A 14,280-nucleotide genomic window follows, 5' to 3' on the forward strand; every position below is an offset into this window, starting at 1 on the left:
CTTGGCTAGCGTTCATTAAAGAAGCGCTTAAACCAACGCGACATTGTTCTTCGACTACCTACGTTATTATAACCTCTATCTTAAAAAAATGTGCAGCGTAAACTGAGAAATTCTTGACAGAAAAACTTGATAACTTTTTTATTGGCTCGGCCTGGGATTCAACCTCATCAATTCAATACATTTTACATAAAACATATTCACGAATAAATACGTAATGAAGTAATAAATGACACTAAAAAATATAACGTCAATAAGGTCGTTAAAGAAGAAAGACGAATATAAATCGCATCTAATTTTTTTTTGGCATTTTGATCGGTTTACGATAAGAGTTAAGACAGTTGTTTCTCTACGGTGACTGCCCACCTGACATTGATTGATTGAAATCAATGGAGTTAGACTTGTTGATCGAAGGAGTTAGCTGTTATTAATCTTAGTTAAAGACTACTTATAAACTCCAAGTGAAATACAATAATAGAAGAGACACTGCTTTGCTTTATTCGGTATTTGTTATATATATAATCATCAATCACTGTCTTAAAATCGTCCAAGGACTTTCCACCTATCCTTTAGTTAGCCAACAACTAGCAACCACAATTGTGATTATTCTACCTTCATCTGGTATTAAAATGGTGTCAACATAAATAGTGATGTTCAATATTGGAGGGATTGTATAATTTTTGATACAAAACATTTTTTACCAGTCAACCAACATTAACACTGATGAACATTGTACATTAAAAAATATATACATTTTTTTAAAAAGAATATAACATTAATATATTCTAAAACAATTTGATAATTAACTGTAAAAAAATAATAAATCACAACACTATGCAAAATATATATGGCAAATATTTGCTTAACGCAATCAATTGTAGTCACTTAAGTGGATGAGTACCTGTAATCACGTAAAACAATCTTCGATTAAAGAGAATCATTACATTTATTTGTGGTTTTCGACTAAAGATTCGTCTGTTTTATAAGTAACCCTTCGCACAGGAACAAAAATTATATATATTTAAATTGCAACAGACAGAAATGATGCAGTGTAATTCAATGCAGTTTTATAGTTTTCTTATCATTACATAGTATAAAGCAAAGTTGCTTACCGCTGTCTGTCTTTAAGATTACACAACGGATTTTGATGCGGTTTTTTTTTAATTTAATAGATATATTGATTCGAGAGGCAGGTTTATATGCGTAATACATGCATTATTTATTAGAGAAACACTGATTATTTTAGGGGTTTCTAAAGTGATATAAATAAAAACCTTTTTTGCCCTTACATTGCAAATACTGGCTGAACCCTACGAGATACTTTACCCTTTACTTATCCAATTAAGTACCTTAAATACATTGTGCATTTAGATAATATAGATCAATATGGCCCCTTTACAGTATTTAATTTAAATGAATATTTTCGGAGATATTACAGATTTAAAATGCATACATAGTGGTTTGTATTGTCTAATGACAAAAAGGCTGTGAACGTTGTAGAACATTCTGTAGTATATTTAGTAAAATGACTTGTATTGGAAAAGAGTCTTGAGAAAATCTGAACTATAACGGTATCAATTTAATGACCGCTAATATTCAATATCAACAAGACAAGGTATAGAATTAAGATTATGATAAAATTATTTACTAATTTACTAATGCTATAAATACTTACTATATAAAGTTTTTTAATTAGTGGTTTCATAGTTGCTTGCAGACGAAATTGAAGGCATTTGAGTTAGTTCATTTAACTAACTTTAAAGCTACATATCATGAAGTACCAATTATCGAACAAAGGCAAATGAAAATTATTGGATTTTTCCAAAATTAAAATAAAATTTCTTCAAGTAAGTTGTTACAAGCAAGAGATAATAGAATATCTTAGTAACCATGCTTGGCAGCGCAAAGGTTATTTGGTTTTGTAAGGAATGGTTAATTAACATTTGTGACATGAGTGTAAAACAGTACATTTCATTTGAGAAATTCGCAGTATTTACACACTTGTACCCTTATAACGATATCTTATATCCTCGCATTTACATCCGAAGGGCCGCTTTCGAAATCAGTCAAGAGGAAATTGATTATGATGATATTTTATTGTGATTGCCGTACTTTAATATTTATTTAGCGTTGTATTTTTGAGTAAATACTTTTTAATGTCTCAAATATTATATTTTCAAATATATGATTTAACATGTATTAAAAATAAAATATATTAATCGAATTCAATGCCAACTGAAAAGTAAAAATGGTTCGAATATTATGCTTGTTGTTCGATTGTATCGTGACACTTAAAATACATAATAAAATTAAAAACCAATTTTAAAATGCAATTGTTATTTGGAACACGCGTCTCCCTTGTGCCTTGATATTCATCAGTTTTATCTTAAAATTGGCAGGGTTTGCATGAATCTGTAAATTTTCATATGTATCAATTCATCCATATATTTTGCATTACATTTGAGTAAAATATTTTTTTCTATTCTGTTTATCAACTGTTTTTTTTAATATAGCACTAAATTAAATTAAATGGAATGGAAAACCAATAATTTAATTAATTTAATTTAAATAAGTTTTTTTTGTAATTTTCTATATTTTCGAGCATTGGACACGTTTAATAAATAAATACGTTTAACCAACGACCAAATGATGTTTCTGACAAAACAGATTGATAATGTTAATACATCTTGCGGCACGCACCTCGCCTGTTCTTGTCCAATTGTGCTCATCCAAATTGCCTTTAAGTGTTTACCTGAAATAAAAAAACATAAATTTATTTACGGAATTATTCGTAGTAAGTTTCTATAAATGACACACTCAAGTAATATTTTTGTTTTTCATCTTTATAAGATTTCTATGTTTATCAAACACTGGCATCAATTGCCTTATGTTTTGAGTAACGCTTGTATTCTCTTCTTTGGGAAAAATACGGTTTCCATCAACATGAAGGGAACGCGTTGAAATCACCTCGCTGACGAAATAATAACATTATTAATACTTACGGTTCATTGTGTAGTAAAATCGAGATGAAATTAACATTTTATTAATCATTAAAGTGATCTCACTTGTCTTTAAAATAGACACGTCTATTTTTAAGGATGAGTCAGTAAATATTCATATTTTGTCATTAATTGCTAAAATATTTACACTGAGCGAGTCGACCAAGGAATTCGTTTTACAATTTACATATTTACAAATTTTTTGACTACAAGACAATATTTTTGAAAAGAGATTTACACCGTTATGCTTATGAGATAAACAAGTACATTTTGACGATAATCATTTTAATTTCTTTATATTTTATAAATTCTATATATACGTGGAATTTAATATATGTTTCCTTGTCCTTTAATTTGGAGCTTGGTCTAGTATGTTCAGTATTTTTTCATTGTCTTAATGGCACAGTGCTTGATAATTATTTTGTTACGCAATTTATATATAAATGAACTAAAAATATTTTAAAACTATGATATGTTCTAAAACCTTTATTGAAATCAAATGATGTTGATTGAATGATGATGATTTCTGAACATTGTATTTATTTGGATAAGGATTAATTTTATGTTTATATTTAAAATACCTCCGCAAATAATGCATTGTTTTAGAACAAATTCGATTACAATAAAAAAGGTTATAGTGAGCCTATTTTGAAAGAACAATTCAGTCACACACATTTGTCAACTTCAATCATTTACGCAGCGTACGCAAGGGATCTCAAAAGGAATAATTTCCCCCATTTTTGCAACATTTTTCATTGATACTCCTTTCCTATTCGTCGTAGCGTGGGTATATAGCCTTCCTCGATAAATGGATTATCTAACACTGAAATATTATTTAAATCGGACTTACGGACGGATAGATTAGCGCGTTCAATCATACAAACAAACTTTTCAGCTTTATAATATTAGTATATATTGTAAGCGCAGGCAAAATTTGAGGTCGGATTAATTTTATAATTTAATTTCTAATCTACCTGTTTGATTCTAAAAAATATAAGATGCTCGCAGAAAATAATAGAAAATTTATTTGGCTGTAAAGGTATAGAAATTTAACATTACACAAAAAGATACATTTTACTGTTATTTATTTGCGGGATTTTCTACTCCGTCCCTTTTGGTCGATCTACCCATGCTCGGGTCTTGCTAGGGGTAAGTTGATTAATAAGTTAAAAAATGGTGCCAAATTAAAATACTTGAATAAGGTTTTTTATTTTGATTGTTGCTTGAACATTATTTAAACAAAAAATAATTCTCATATTAATAAAAAATATTTATTTTTTACATTTAATAATTTTTTTTTTAAATCTTTACATAAAAGAAAGAATCGTCGTAGTTTTAATATATAATATATTATTGTTATTAAAATAATGTGAAACTTATTAGTTCCTAAGATTGAAAAGTATATACTTTTATATATACATATAAGCGTCTATATAGAAGTATTAATAATCAGAATAGTTTATTAAATAATGAATTATTTTTATTGGGTTAAAATTTAAATATATGTTATCCTCTAGATTATTGCTTACATGCAACGAACCCCCCACGAAATACGAAGGGTACTACGTGATTCTTAGCTCGTTGAACGCTGCTGCTATTTCTTTTCAACATTTAGTGTCATTATCTAAAACCATTTTGCGGTTGTAATTAGTAGACAAAAGTAGGTACAGCATTTCCGATGTAGATCTCATTAGTTTTATTTTTGGGACGTATAATCAAATCGAGTTTTACTCAGTTGAATGATCCTTTACTTGCTTTAAAAAAACACAAGTCAGTAAAATCAGAAGTTTGAAGACTTAATCCTAGATCGAACTAACTAACCTTCGTCGAAACGACGACGCGAAGTCAAAAAAAGTGGTATAAATTTTGAATACGTCGTCGTATGCATTCCAGATTCCGGCTAATCTCGGTCGACCTAGTGGGTGCACGGGTGTGTTTTTTGTATAGGGGTTCCAGGTGGGGTAGGGGGGTCCCTGTGTATGCTGTTCCAACCACCATGAGTCGTCGAGTCGACGAGGGTTAGTTATAATTATTTCGGTGTTTTGTAAACTTTGTACTTAATTTGCCTGCATTGAAATAAGAACCTAAATTATTTTTATTTGAATATATTTTTATTTTAGATACGATTCGTCAGCTGTTATTAGATGACAATAGTGACGAAGAAAACTGCTCTGAGTATGAGAAAAAATCCCATTTTGATGCTGATCCGGCTTATGAAACTTTTAAAACTCACATCTAGTAAAGTATAAGTTTGAAAATTATATAGATTCGGATAGTATAAGTTTTTTTAGCATAATTTTAAAATTATATCTCATATCTCTCTCAGTTAAGTAAGTGGCTGAAATAAATAAGATAATTCCTGTGAAGCGGTATAATATAATACCTTTGTCAAGATAAATGAATAAAAAAAATACTATAGCAGAATCTTGACATTTGACATTATTGACAGTACGTCATCAGTCAGACTTATTATCGTCATGTTTTCTCATAGTTTAAGTATACAATTTAATCACCGATAAGTCATTTTTACAGGCATTTATTTATTATAATTATGAGTAAATAAGACTGCTAATATATCAATAACAATGGATCCATCTAATCGAGTACGAGGAGCTGACTTAGACGTAGATAGTTTTAGGAGTGATGAACCAGGGTACGACAGAGCTCGAATGCGAAGACAATCAGGTGGATTCGTAGACTTGGGAAATGAATCACAATATGGTACAGGCGGACATCAAGCTTCTAGTGCCAATGAAATTTTCGCAGATGTACAGGTACAAAAATCGTTTTTTTAAAAGTAATGATTTAAAATGATATTGTATTGATTGCAAATAATATTTGGGCCAAATAGATTAAGTGTAGTACCCAGAGTAACTATTTCAATATTTATAATTTTAGGGTGATGTGCCTTGGTGGAAATCTAATTTCTTCATATCACAGCCGGTTCTTTTTGGTACATGGGATGGAGTGTTTACATCATGTCTTATAAATATTTTCGGAGTCATTGTATTCTTGCGATCGGGTTGGATGGTTGGACAAGCTGGCTTGGTGAATGCAGTACTTATAGTTTTGTTTACAGGTTAGAAATATATAATATTTCATCAGTTAATCAGTTACAGTAAAATTTAGAATCTTAACATAAATTTTATACATTGAAAATTTATTTCCAGTATTTGTAGCCCTGATCTCTGTGTTATCTGCCGTGGGTATATGTGAACGGTGTAGAATAGAAAGTGGTGGAGTGTATTTTATACTGGCTCATACATTGGGCTCCAGACTTGGAGGTGCATTAGGAATGGTATATTGTTTTGGCCAGGTAAACAATTTTATATTTATTAACAACTACAAAGTTAATTAAGTATTAATTTAGTTAATAATTGTACTGAAAACTTTATTTCACTTCATTAATGATGGTACCATATTAGTGGTTAAAACTTACACTATTACACAACTTTATCAATACCAAAAGTCACCAATTATTATGATATGAGTCAATACATGTTGACAAGGGATCATTATAATAATAATCTATCCTTAATTATCATACTATTTTTCACATACAACTTGGTATATTGATTTATAAATGCTGAAGAGCCACAGGACCCTCTCTACCCCAAATTTGTATGGTAGATAAACACAAATATAATACATAAATAATAAATTAAAACAATTTTACAGGCTGTAGGATGTGCTTTAAATGTTTTTGGATTTGGTGAATCAATGGCAGATCTAGTTGGCACAGACAACACATGGGCGGCCCGAGGTTTTGCTGTTGCTGCTGTTCTTCTGCTAGGCACAATTAATATTGCAGGTGTGAAGTGGGTGATAAAACTTCAATTTCTTCTACTTTTGATAATTTTGGTGGCTGCAGTGGACTTCTTTGTTGGATCTTTCACATCTGTACCTGGTAATTATATATTTTTTTAAATAACATTTGTGAATTTAATGTTGAACTCCAAATATATGTTAAATTTATTATAATTTTAATGAAGAAGTATCAATACTAAATAATAACCACACAATAATGCTTTTAGATGCTGAATTTAAGGGATGGCTCAGTAGTGGCACAATGGCTAATAATACTTGGACAAACTATCAAGATAATTATACATGGTTTAAATGCTTTGGTGTTTTTTTCCCAACTATTACTGGTATACTAGCCGGTATCAACATGAGTGGAGACCTGAAAAATCCATCTGTTAACATACCAAATGGCTCCTTAGCCGCTATAGGAACAGGGTAAGTGACCTAAGTAAATAAATGATATTTGTGTATGTTAAACATTTCATTGTGCAAATATTTTTGAAAATTACAGAACATTCCTATATTTAATGTTTATAATAACATTAGCAGCAACAGTCACTCGAGATGCGCTACTTAAAAACTTCTCGATAACTGCAGATATCTCTGCCGTAACAATTTTACTCCTAGCAGGATTGTATGTCAGTTCAATGAGTTCCTGTCTCGGCGCTATGTATGGAACACCTAGAGTCTTACAAAGTATCGCTAACGAGAAAGTTATACCCGGTCTTGAGGTTCTTGGTCATGGGGTGAGTGAAATTAAATGATTATGCTGCGGCCGCATTATCGCGATAAGGCGAAGATATTCTTTGTTGTTTCACGTCTGCATAAGCAATTCATATCGAGAATCATTCAAGAAAATTAATGATTGCTTCATCTTGTTCAAAGGGTTTTATTTATCGCAATAAAAACCTTTGATTTTCCTATTATTGATTTTATATGGTTGGCTAAAATTAATTCGGTCTTTGTTTCCAGCGAGACATTATGTATTTCATTTTTGTTTTCCGCATTTTCTACGTTCGTTTGTCGTCATAATTATCGCGATGTTTTTTTTTAAACTGCAATTTTTAAAATTTCAAAGTGTATTTGAGTTTTTTTTTTTTTATTAAACTTGATTTTTAAATGTGGCCGTTGCATGGGAAATATGAAGAGAAATCAGTTTAATGAAACTTATTGAATTCTTATTATTTCACAGAGAGGTCCCAACAAAGTTCCTATTTATTCAATGGTTGTAGTAGCCGTAGTGACCGTTACATTTATCATCATCGGAGATATAAACAAGCTTGCACCAATCGTCACTATGCCTTTTCTTATAACATACGCTAGCATAGATTATTCTTATTTTGCTCTCGCCCAAACGTTTGATTTGCAACATAAACGAGAAATGAGGTATGATTTATTTTTGCCTGCAACATTTGCACCATATCATAATATTCATTTGTTTTTTATCACATAACTTAACTTATAGCCTATTCCAATCGAAGTAGGAATAAAGACAAACAAACCTTAGATTTACGTATTTCATGCTATTTGATTATTTATTAAGAGTTTATGATGAATATATCTTTATTTATATCACAACACTATTACACGTCACTACTTATATCGTACTTTGATTTTACTTCCAAAATTCCGATAACAATTTCGTCAACGTTCAAAATGTAATTTTTTCGCAAGATCATAGTTTAATCAACCAATGATATCGCGTCAATTTGCTGTCAAATGTTGTTTAATTACCTTTTTTCCTGTTATGGTTGGAATAGAGTATACAATACCAGTATAGTACAATACCTTACCAGTATTTGTTTTTTATTTTTTAATCAATAAGTCACATTGATAAATATTTTCAAATGAGCCGCTTTTATGGAAATAAAATTATATTGTGTCTTTTCTATACTTTCTTTTGTCCCTGAAGTTAATTTAGCTCTTATACAGATTCCAGGGCCCAACGCAAAGAGATATGCAGGTGTACGGAGCAACTGGTAGTGATTTGGATCTGTTATTCCCGGAAAGAATAAGGCATAAAAATGTTGGGGTTAGTATTTACTATTACTGTAATATATTATTATTCTTATTATTCTATTATATTAATATAATAAAACATCTATTACAGTAATTATATATTCAGGGGAAAAAAAGTGATTTACTTGTATTGCCATAAGTTAAAATTCTTTGATAAATATGTACATCATAAAATGGGTCAAAGCTATAATTATAAACTACTAATGGGTCAGAAAAAATGAGTTATTTTTCAATGAAATAACATAATATGAATTCGATCATGGAGTGTTTAGGGTTTTTTATTAACAATCAGGTCCGTTTTAAATCGAGATGCAAAAAACTTGGGCGCCGCATGTAGAGGCGCTTCTCACCTATGATGGTTAAGTCTTGGAACATCGGTGAGGCGCCCTAGACGGTCGCTTAAAATGTTTTTGGGGAGGGCAAATCGTCAAAATACTGCTTGCACTCGGACCCTTATTGTACCCTTATTGTACTGAAAAACTTATATTGTTATAAATAAATGTAGAATAAATTTCAATTCATTAACATAGAGTGTTAATTCTTTTGTTTAGGATTTTACTCCGTCTCCAACTGATTCAGCAATAATGAATGGGCGTATATCAAATGGCGAAGTTCGGCGACCGAGCGTGAGTGTGCATTCGAAAAACAAAAATTGGTATTCACACCTTTGCAATAGATGGTTGTCGCTTTTGGGGGTAAGAATGATATTGGAGTATTCCTTAATTATATGTTTTACTATAAATAAATTGTATAAATTAATTAAAAAAATGTTTACAGGTAGCAATAAAATTGTTATTAATGGTATTAGTTCATTGGATGTACGCGCTAGGTTGTTTGTCTATCTTATGGTTGATATGGCTGTACATTGGAGCCGCGAACCCAGCTGTCAAACCTGGTCGGGCTTCGGAATTCCGATTTTTCCATTGGCTTAAAATTGCATTCTTACAAGCTATTGGGTAAATATGATATTTTTAATATTTTTCTTTTTTTAGATATAGTGGATATGGGAAGCAGTGATTGGTTAATTAATCATTAACTAAGTAACATAATTAATATTTTACTATTGAATACGAGATTATTGCATGTATGTCGCTTGTACTAAATGGCAGAACTTAATAATAAAATATAAAATGTGTTGGTTGGTTATGGTGCTTTGACTACGTTTCGATACAGTAGGAATTTTGATGCAGGTGGTAGCTCTTTGTTAACCAATTATTATTTTTAATATTTTTTGCGGTGAACATTAGAATGATTGATTTGTTGAGTTGCTTATGTACGGCTGTATTATGCTCACTAGAGAGACCCAACCTTAAATGTGATATGTATACTGTGAAGTCAAGAATTAAAGAATAAAGGTTGCACAGCGGGTTTGAGGCACTAAACAAAACAAAAAGCGTAAGGCGTTGTGCACTGGTAAAATCGGTTTGTGCTCTAGTTATATTTTAGATCTATTCACTCACGAACGCTCGCTTTACCAGATTTATATACTTTATAATAAGTATATTTTGCAGTAAGCGACCTTTGGAATATGAACAATTAGTGGTGACGCCCGTGCACGGAGACATCGCAGTGGAACAAGAGAGGTTAAACGATGACAACGAAGACTTCGCGTCCCGGCGGCGCTACCATCAGTCCACAGCGCTGCAGAGTCACCTCGTTAGCGTCGACACATAAAACTGCACATGACTAAACGACCATTACTTAGGGTATATTTGTAAAAAAACTATGTTACGTTTTATATCTTATGCAGTAATATTGCGGTTGTATCATGGTATTAAATACTTCAGGACGAATGAAGGTCGCATTTTTCAATAAAATTTTTAATGCTTTTAAATGTATTTTACGGAGATTATCCCAGTGTAAGGTTTAAGCTTACATTTTCCTTTCGTAGGATTATAGCGTAGTGCATTATTCGCTTTGACTGACCTTTGGATATTCAATAAGTTGTTAATATTATATAATATATTAAGATAAAAAGTGATAAGAAACCACTTTACGGCTTTATGTGTTAATTGTATTTTAATGGCTAATAAATTAGTAAATCCAGTTTAAAGATAAGTTCTATTAGTAATGCTTATATTATTTATATACATAAAAACTTATTTTTTTTTAATAAAAAACTTAACAAAAACCTCTTTTAAATATTACGTCATGAAAATCCTTACTATCTTTAATTTTGACCGTAGGTTTGAGTCATTTATAAGGAACAATAAGTAGTTTTGCTTTAAACTCTGCATTTAAAGTTAAATTTTAAACATACAATGGATCTATTCACTCACAAAGTCTTGCCGCTGTGAAAATTATCGGCGTGCATTAGTGTGAGGGACGGTACACAGACAGTAGTGAGAGACCAAAATTGGGTAGTTTCGGTAGTGAAAAATAAATTATGAAATTTGATAAAAATTAAAAACTATCTAGAACTATACTTAAATATATTGATTTTGAGTCATAAATGCGCATTATTAATTTATTATATTGAAATGAAAAGGCGTAATTTTTAGTCTGTATATCACATGGTGTGACGTCAGACAGATAAAACCTGTCATTTCAATATCATCTGGCACTTTGATAAACATCTTTTCTGAAGTTTTAATGCTAATATTTACACATTACACTCCAACGATAGTTATTGTAATTTATTACTATCCCGAAAAACACCAAATATTTATAGATGTTAACTTGAATGAATGCCAGTCGTACATACACAACTGTTGTTTTTATCAGTGTGACGTCACCATAATGACTGGCAGCGTTTTTGCGGGAATAAAAAAGGTTTAAAATTTAATTTAATTTTATGGCAAGAAAACGTGTTTATTTTGCCGAAGTATATTTTTTGTGGCTTTTTATGAGGAAAATCAATATTTTGAAGTAATTTATCAAACATAGTAGAATACCCTATTATTAGCTTTGGGTATGTACTATGTATGGATATAATGAAACGAGAGTTAGGAACTAATATTTGTGATGGATAGGGAAAATATCCAATGCAGATATTTGATTATTACACTCAGTGTTCCTGTAGAAAAATCATAGCTACGCACGCACCAATTTACCTAATAATGTACCACTTGTGTAGGGTGCACTACTCATCATTAATATAATTACTTTAGATATAGATATTTTCGGATGTGATCTAATTAAGCCCACGAGTTGCTTTAAATATTGTTTGTTATAATATTTTTTATAAGATATGGTAACATTATTATATTATAATAATATAATATCATAATTAAGTTATTGCCCGGAGCTACATGTAACAACAGCTATTAGTTAATTTACTAAATAAATCAATACAATTCCTCTTCAGTGTCACATGTGTGTCATATGTATAACATTTTTATTATGATTAATCTGTGTCAATTACTACTATTTTACAAGTATATCTGGATATATAATCTATGCTTTTGAGTTCTGACTGCTGTTGTCTGTTCGATCATCGATGTTTATTCTGTGGAATGTAAATTTTATGGTTGTTAAATTTCTATTCTTTCTGTAGAAAGAAATACTTTTATAATTTTTGTAAATCATATAATTAAAATGAAGAATCATTGTTAACTAAGTCAAAATAACTATGTTGTGGCTGTCGCCTGTGGATCATAGGATTATAGTTTTTTCGAAGACTGCTTGACATTTTCCAGTTTTGGATATAAAATATTTCGCAAACTATTATTTTTAAGTCGTTCCTAAACATTGTATTAGTGAATGTGATATAAATAAAATAAGTTGTCAATATGGCTGATGATTTAAGAAATTATAAATTGCAACTGCAGCAGGTTGGTATATTCAATGTTTAATAACTGAGTTTTGTATGCGAAAATGTTTCTGGCATTGACTTACATCTACCACGTTATTTACTATTTAAGGTCGAGGCGGCATTGCTGACGGATCCTGAAAATGAAGAATTATTAAAACTAAAAGGAGATTTGGAAGAAGTAATTGAATTGACACGCGATCTAATAAAAACTCAAGAGGGTGAATCCAAAGGTCATAATATTCATAGTTCTAGTAATGATGATGATGTTGCAGCTTCCCTGCTGGCTGCTGATGATGGAGTATTAGGAGATAAGACAATACCAAGGTGGCACATTGGCGAGAGATGTCTAGCCAAGTGGAAAACAGATGGCATGTATGTGATTATTATTGCTTTAACATTATATATATAGAAATCTATAGTACAAGTCATATTGGATAAGCTATGTATATTTTATATATAATAATATCTCACAAGTGTCAAATTATTTTTTTAAGGTTCTATGAAGCAACTATAGAAGAAATAGGAGATAATATACTCAAAGTAAAGTTTGATGGGTATTCAACATTAGAACCTGTATCAGTTTTGGATGCGAAATCTTTGGGAACAGGAACAAAACGGCCGTTAAGTGGTGACGAAAGCAAGTGAGTACTTACGATGGTCTTTTTGAATAATTAATTAATAATTCGAAATAAGTAATTGGCACTATACGTTTCTTATTCTATTCTATATTATAGATAAGAAGTTTAGCTCTTATTTTGATTATAAACAATTATACTATTGGAGTTAACTATGAATCCCCTTCATTGATCATTTAGCTAACTTAAAAGGCTGCAGGTTCTGAGGTCCTGGGTTTAAATTCTAGGTCAGACTGATATAAAAATTATAGTGAATTAAGTTGAGAAATTCCTAGTAGAATAGTAGCCCAGAATTGGCAGTGTTGACACATGTATATGTGTTTGGGAGTATATTTGTACTTTATATTATGTCCTGAGTAATTGACTAGTCTCTTTGAGAATGGCCTCTTTGGTTGTAATTAGCCAGCAGGATATCATCATTACTGTAAATAATTCTAAGAAATTTGGCCTAAGTCTATAATTATTTATTTTTTACAAGGAAACAATATCTTACTGGAATTATTTTTTTCAGACCAGGGAAGGGATATAATAGAGAATATTTAAAAAAGAAGAAACAAAAGAAGCAGCAGAGATTCAAGCAAATTGAAGAAGAAAGAGAAACTGAAAAAAACAAATGGCTCTCATTTCATTCAAAGGCATCAAAAAAGACAGGTGTTCGAACAAAGAGCATTTTTGCATCTCCAGACAACTTAACTGGTAGGGTTGGGATTGGGACATGCGGTATATCTGGCAAACCAATGACTGAATACACTCCAGGAGAAAAGTGGAAGAAAGGTGGATAGGAATTAATATTTTGTTAGTGTAATATTAGGATAATATAGTTTTACTACTGGTACTAAATAATATTACTCAATAGATCCTTTGTAATAAACAATAACTTTTGTTTTATTTTCCTTACGTAAGTGGTTCTTACATGCAGGGTATTTGCCATAAATATTAGACATTCACTAGAAATCGTCAATGTTATTTTTGATTTGTAGTCAATATGGAGGAACCGAGATGGCACAGTGGTTAATGTCTCTAATTTCAACGAAAACCCATGTTGGAGGAGCATGGTGGAATATGCTCCAAA

At 30.8% G+C, this 14,280-nt stretch overlaps 2 protein-coding genes across 2 annotated transcripts; both read left to right on the top strand.

The window, feature by feature from the left end:
* Positions 1–5,443: 5,443 nt before the first annotated feature.
* On the top strand, positions 5,444–10,950 carry LOC113398212 (solute carrier family 12 member 8). The gene is made up of 11 exons (XM_026636833.2): positions 5,444–5,770; positions 5,895–6,075; positions 6,167–6,312; positions 6,675–6,903; positions 7,031–7,235; positions 7,312–7,546; positions 7,993–8,186; positions 8,733–8,832; positions 9,371–9,514; positions 9,597–9,775; positions 10,331–10,950. Exons 1-11 carry the CDS (start codon positions 5,582–5,584, stop codon positions 10,491–10,493), a joined length of 1,965 nt encoding a protein of 654 aa, XP_026492618.1. The 5' UTR covers positions 5,444–5,581; the 3' UTR covers positions 10,494–10,950.
* Positions 10,951–12,237: 1,287 nt separating this feature from the next.
* Positions 12,238–14,085, top strand: LOC113398230 (survival of motor neuron-related-splicing factor 30). Its single transcript, XM_026636862.2, has 4 exons — positions 12,238–12,592; positions 12,683–12,945; positions 13,068–13,214; positions 13,720–14,085. The coding sequence occupies exons 1-4, from the start codon at positions 12,551–12,553 to the stop codon at positions 13,988–13,990; spliced, it is 723 nt and encodes a 240-aa protein (XP_026492647.1). The 5' UTR covers positions 12,238–12,550; the 3' UTR covers positions 13,991–14,085.
* Positions 14,086–14,280: the final 195 nt, after the last annotated feature.

The sequence above is a fragment of the Vanessa tameamea genome, chromosome 2 (assembly GCF_037043105.1).
Source record: "Vanessa tameamea isolate UH-Manoa-2023 chromosome 2, ilVanTame1 primary haplotype, whole genome shotgun sequence".
In the NCBI taxonomy this organism is placed as follows: Eukaryota; Metazoa; Arthropoda; class Insecta; order Lepidoptera; family Nymphalidae; genus Vanessa; species Vanessa tameamea.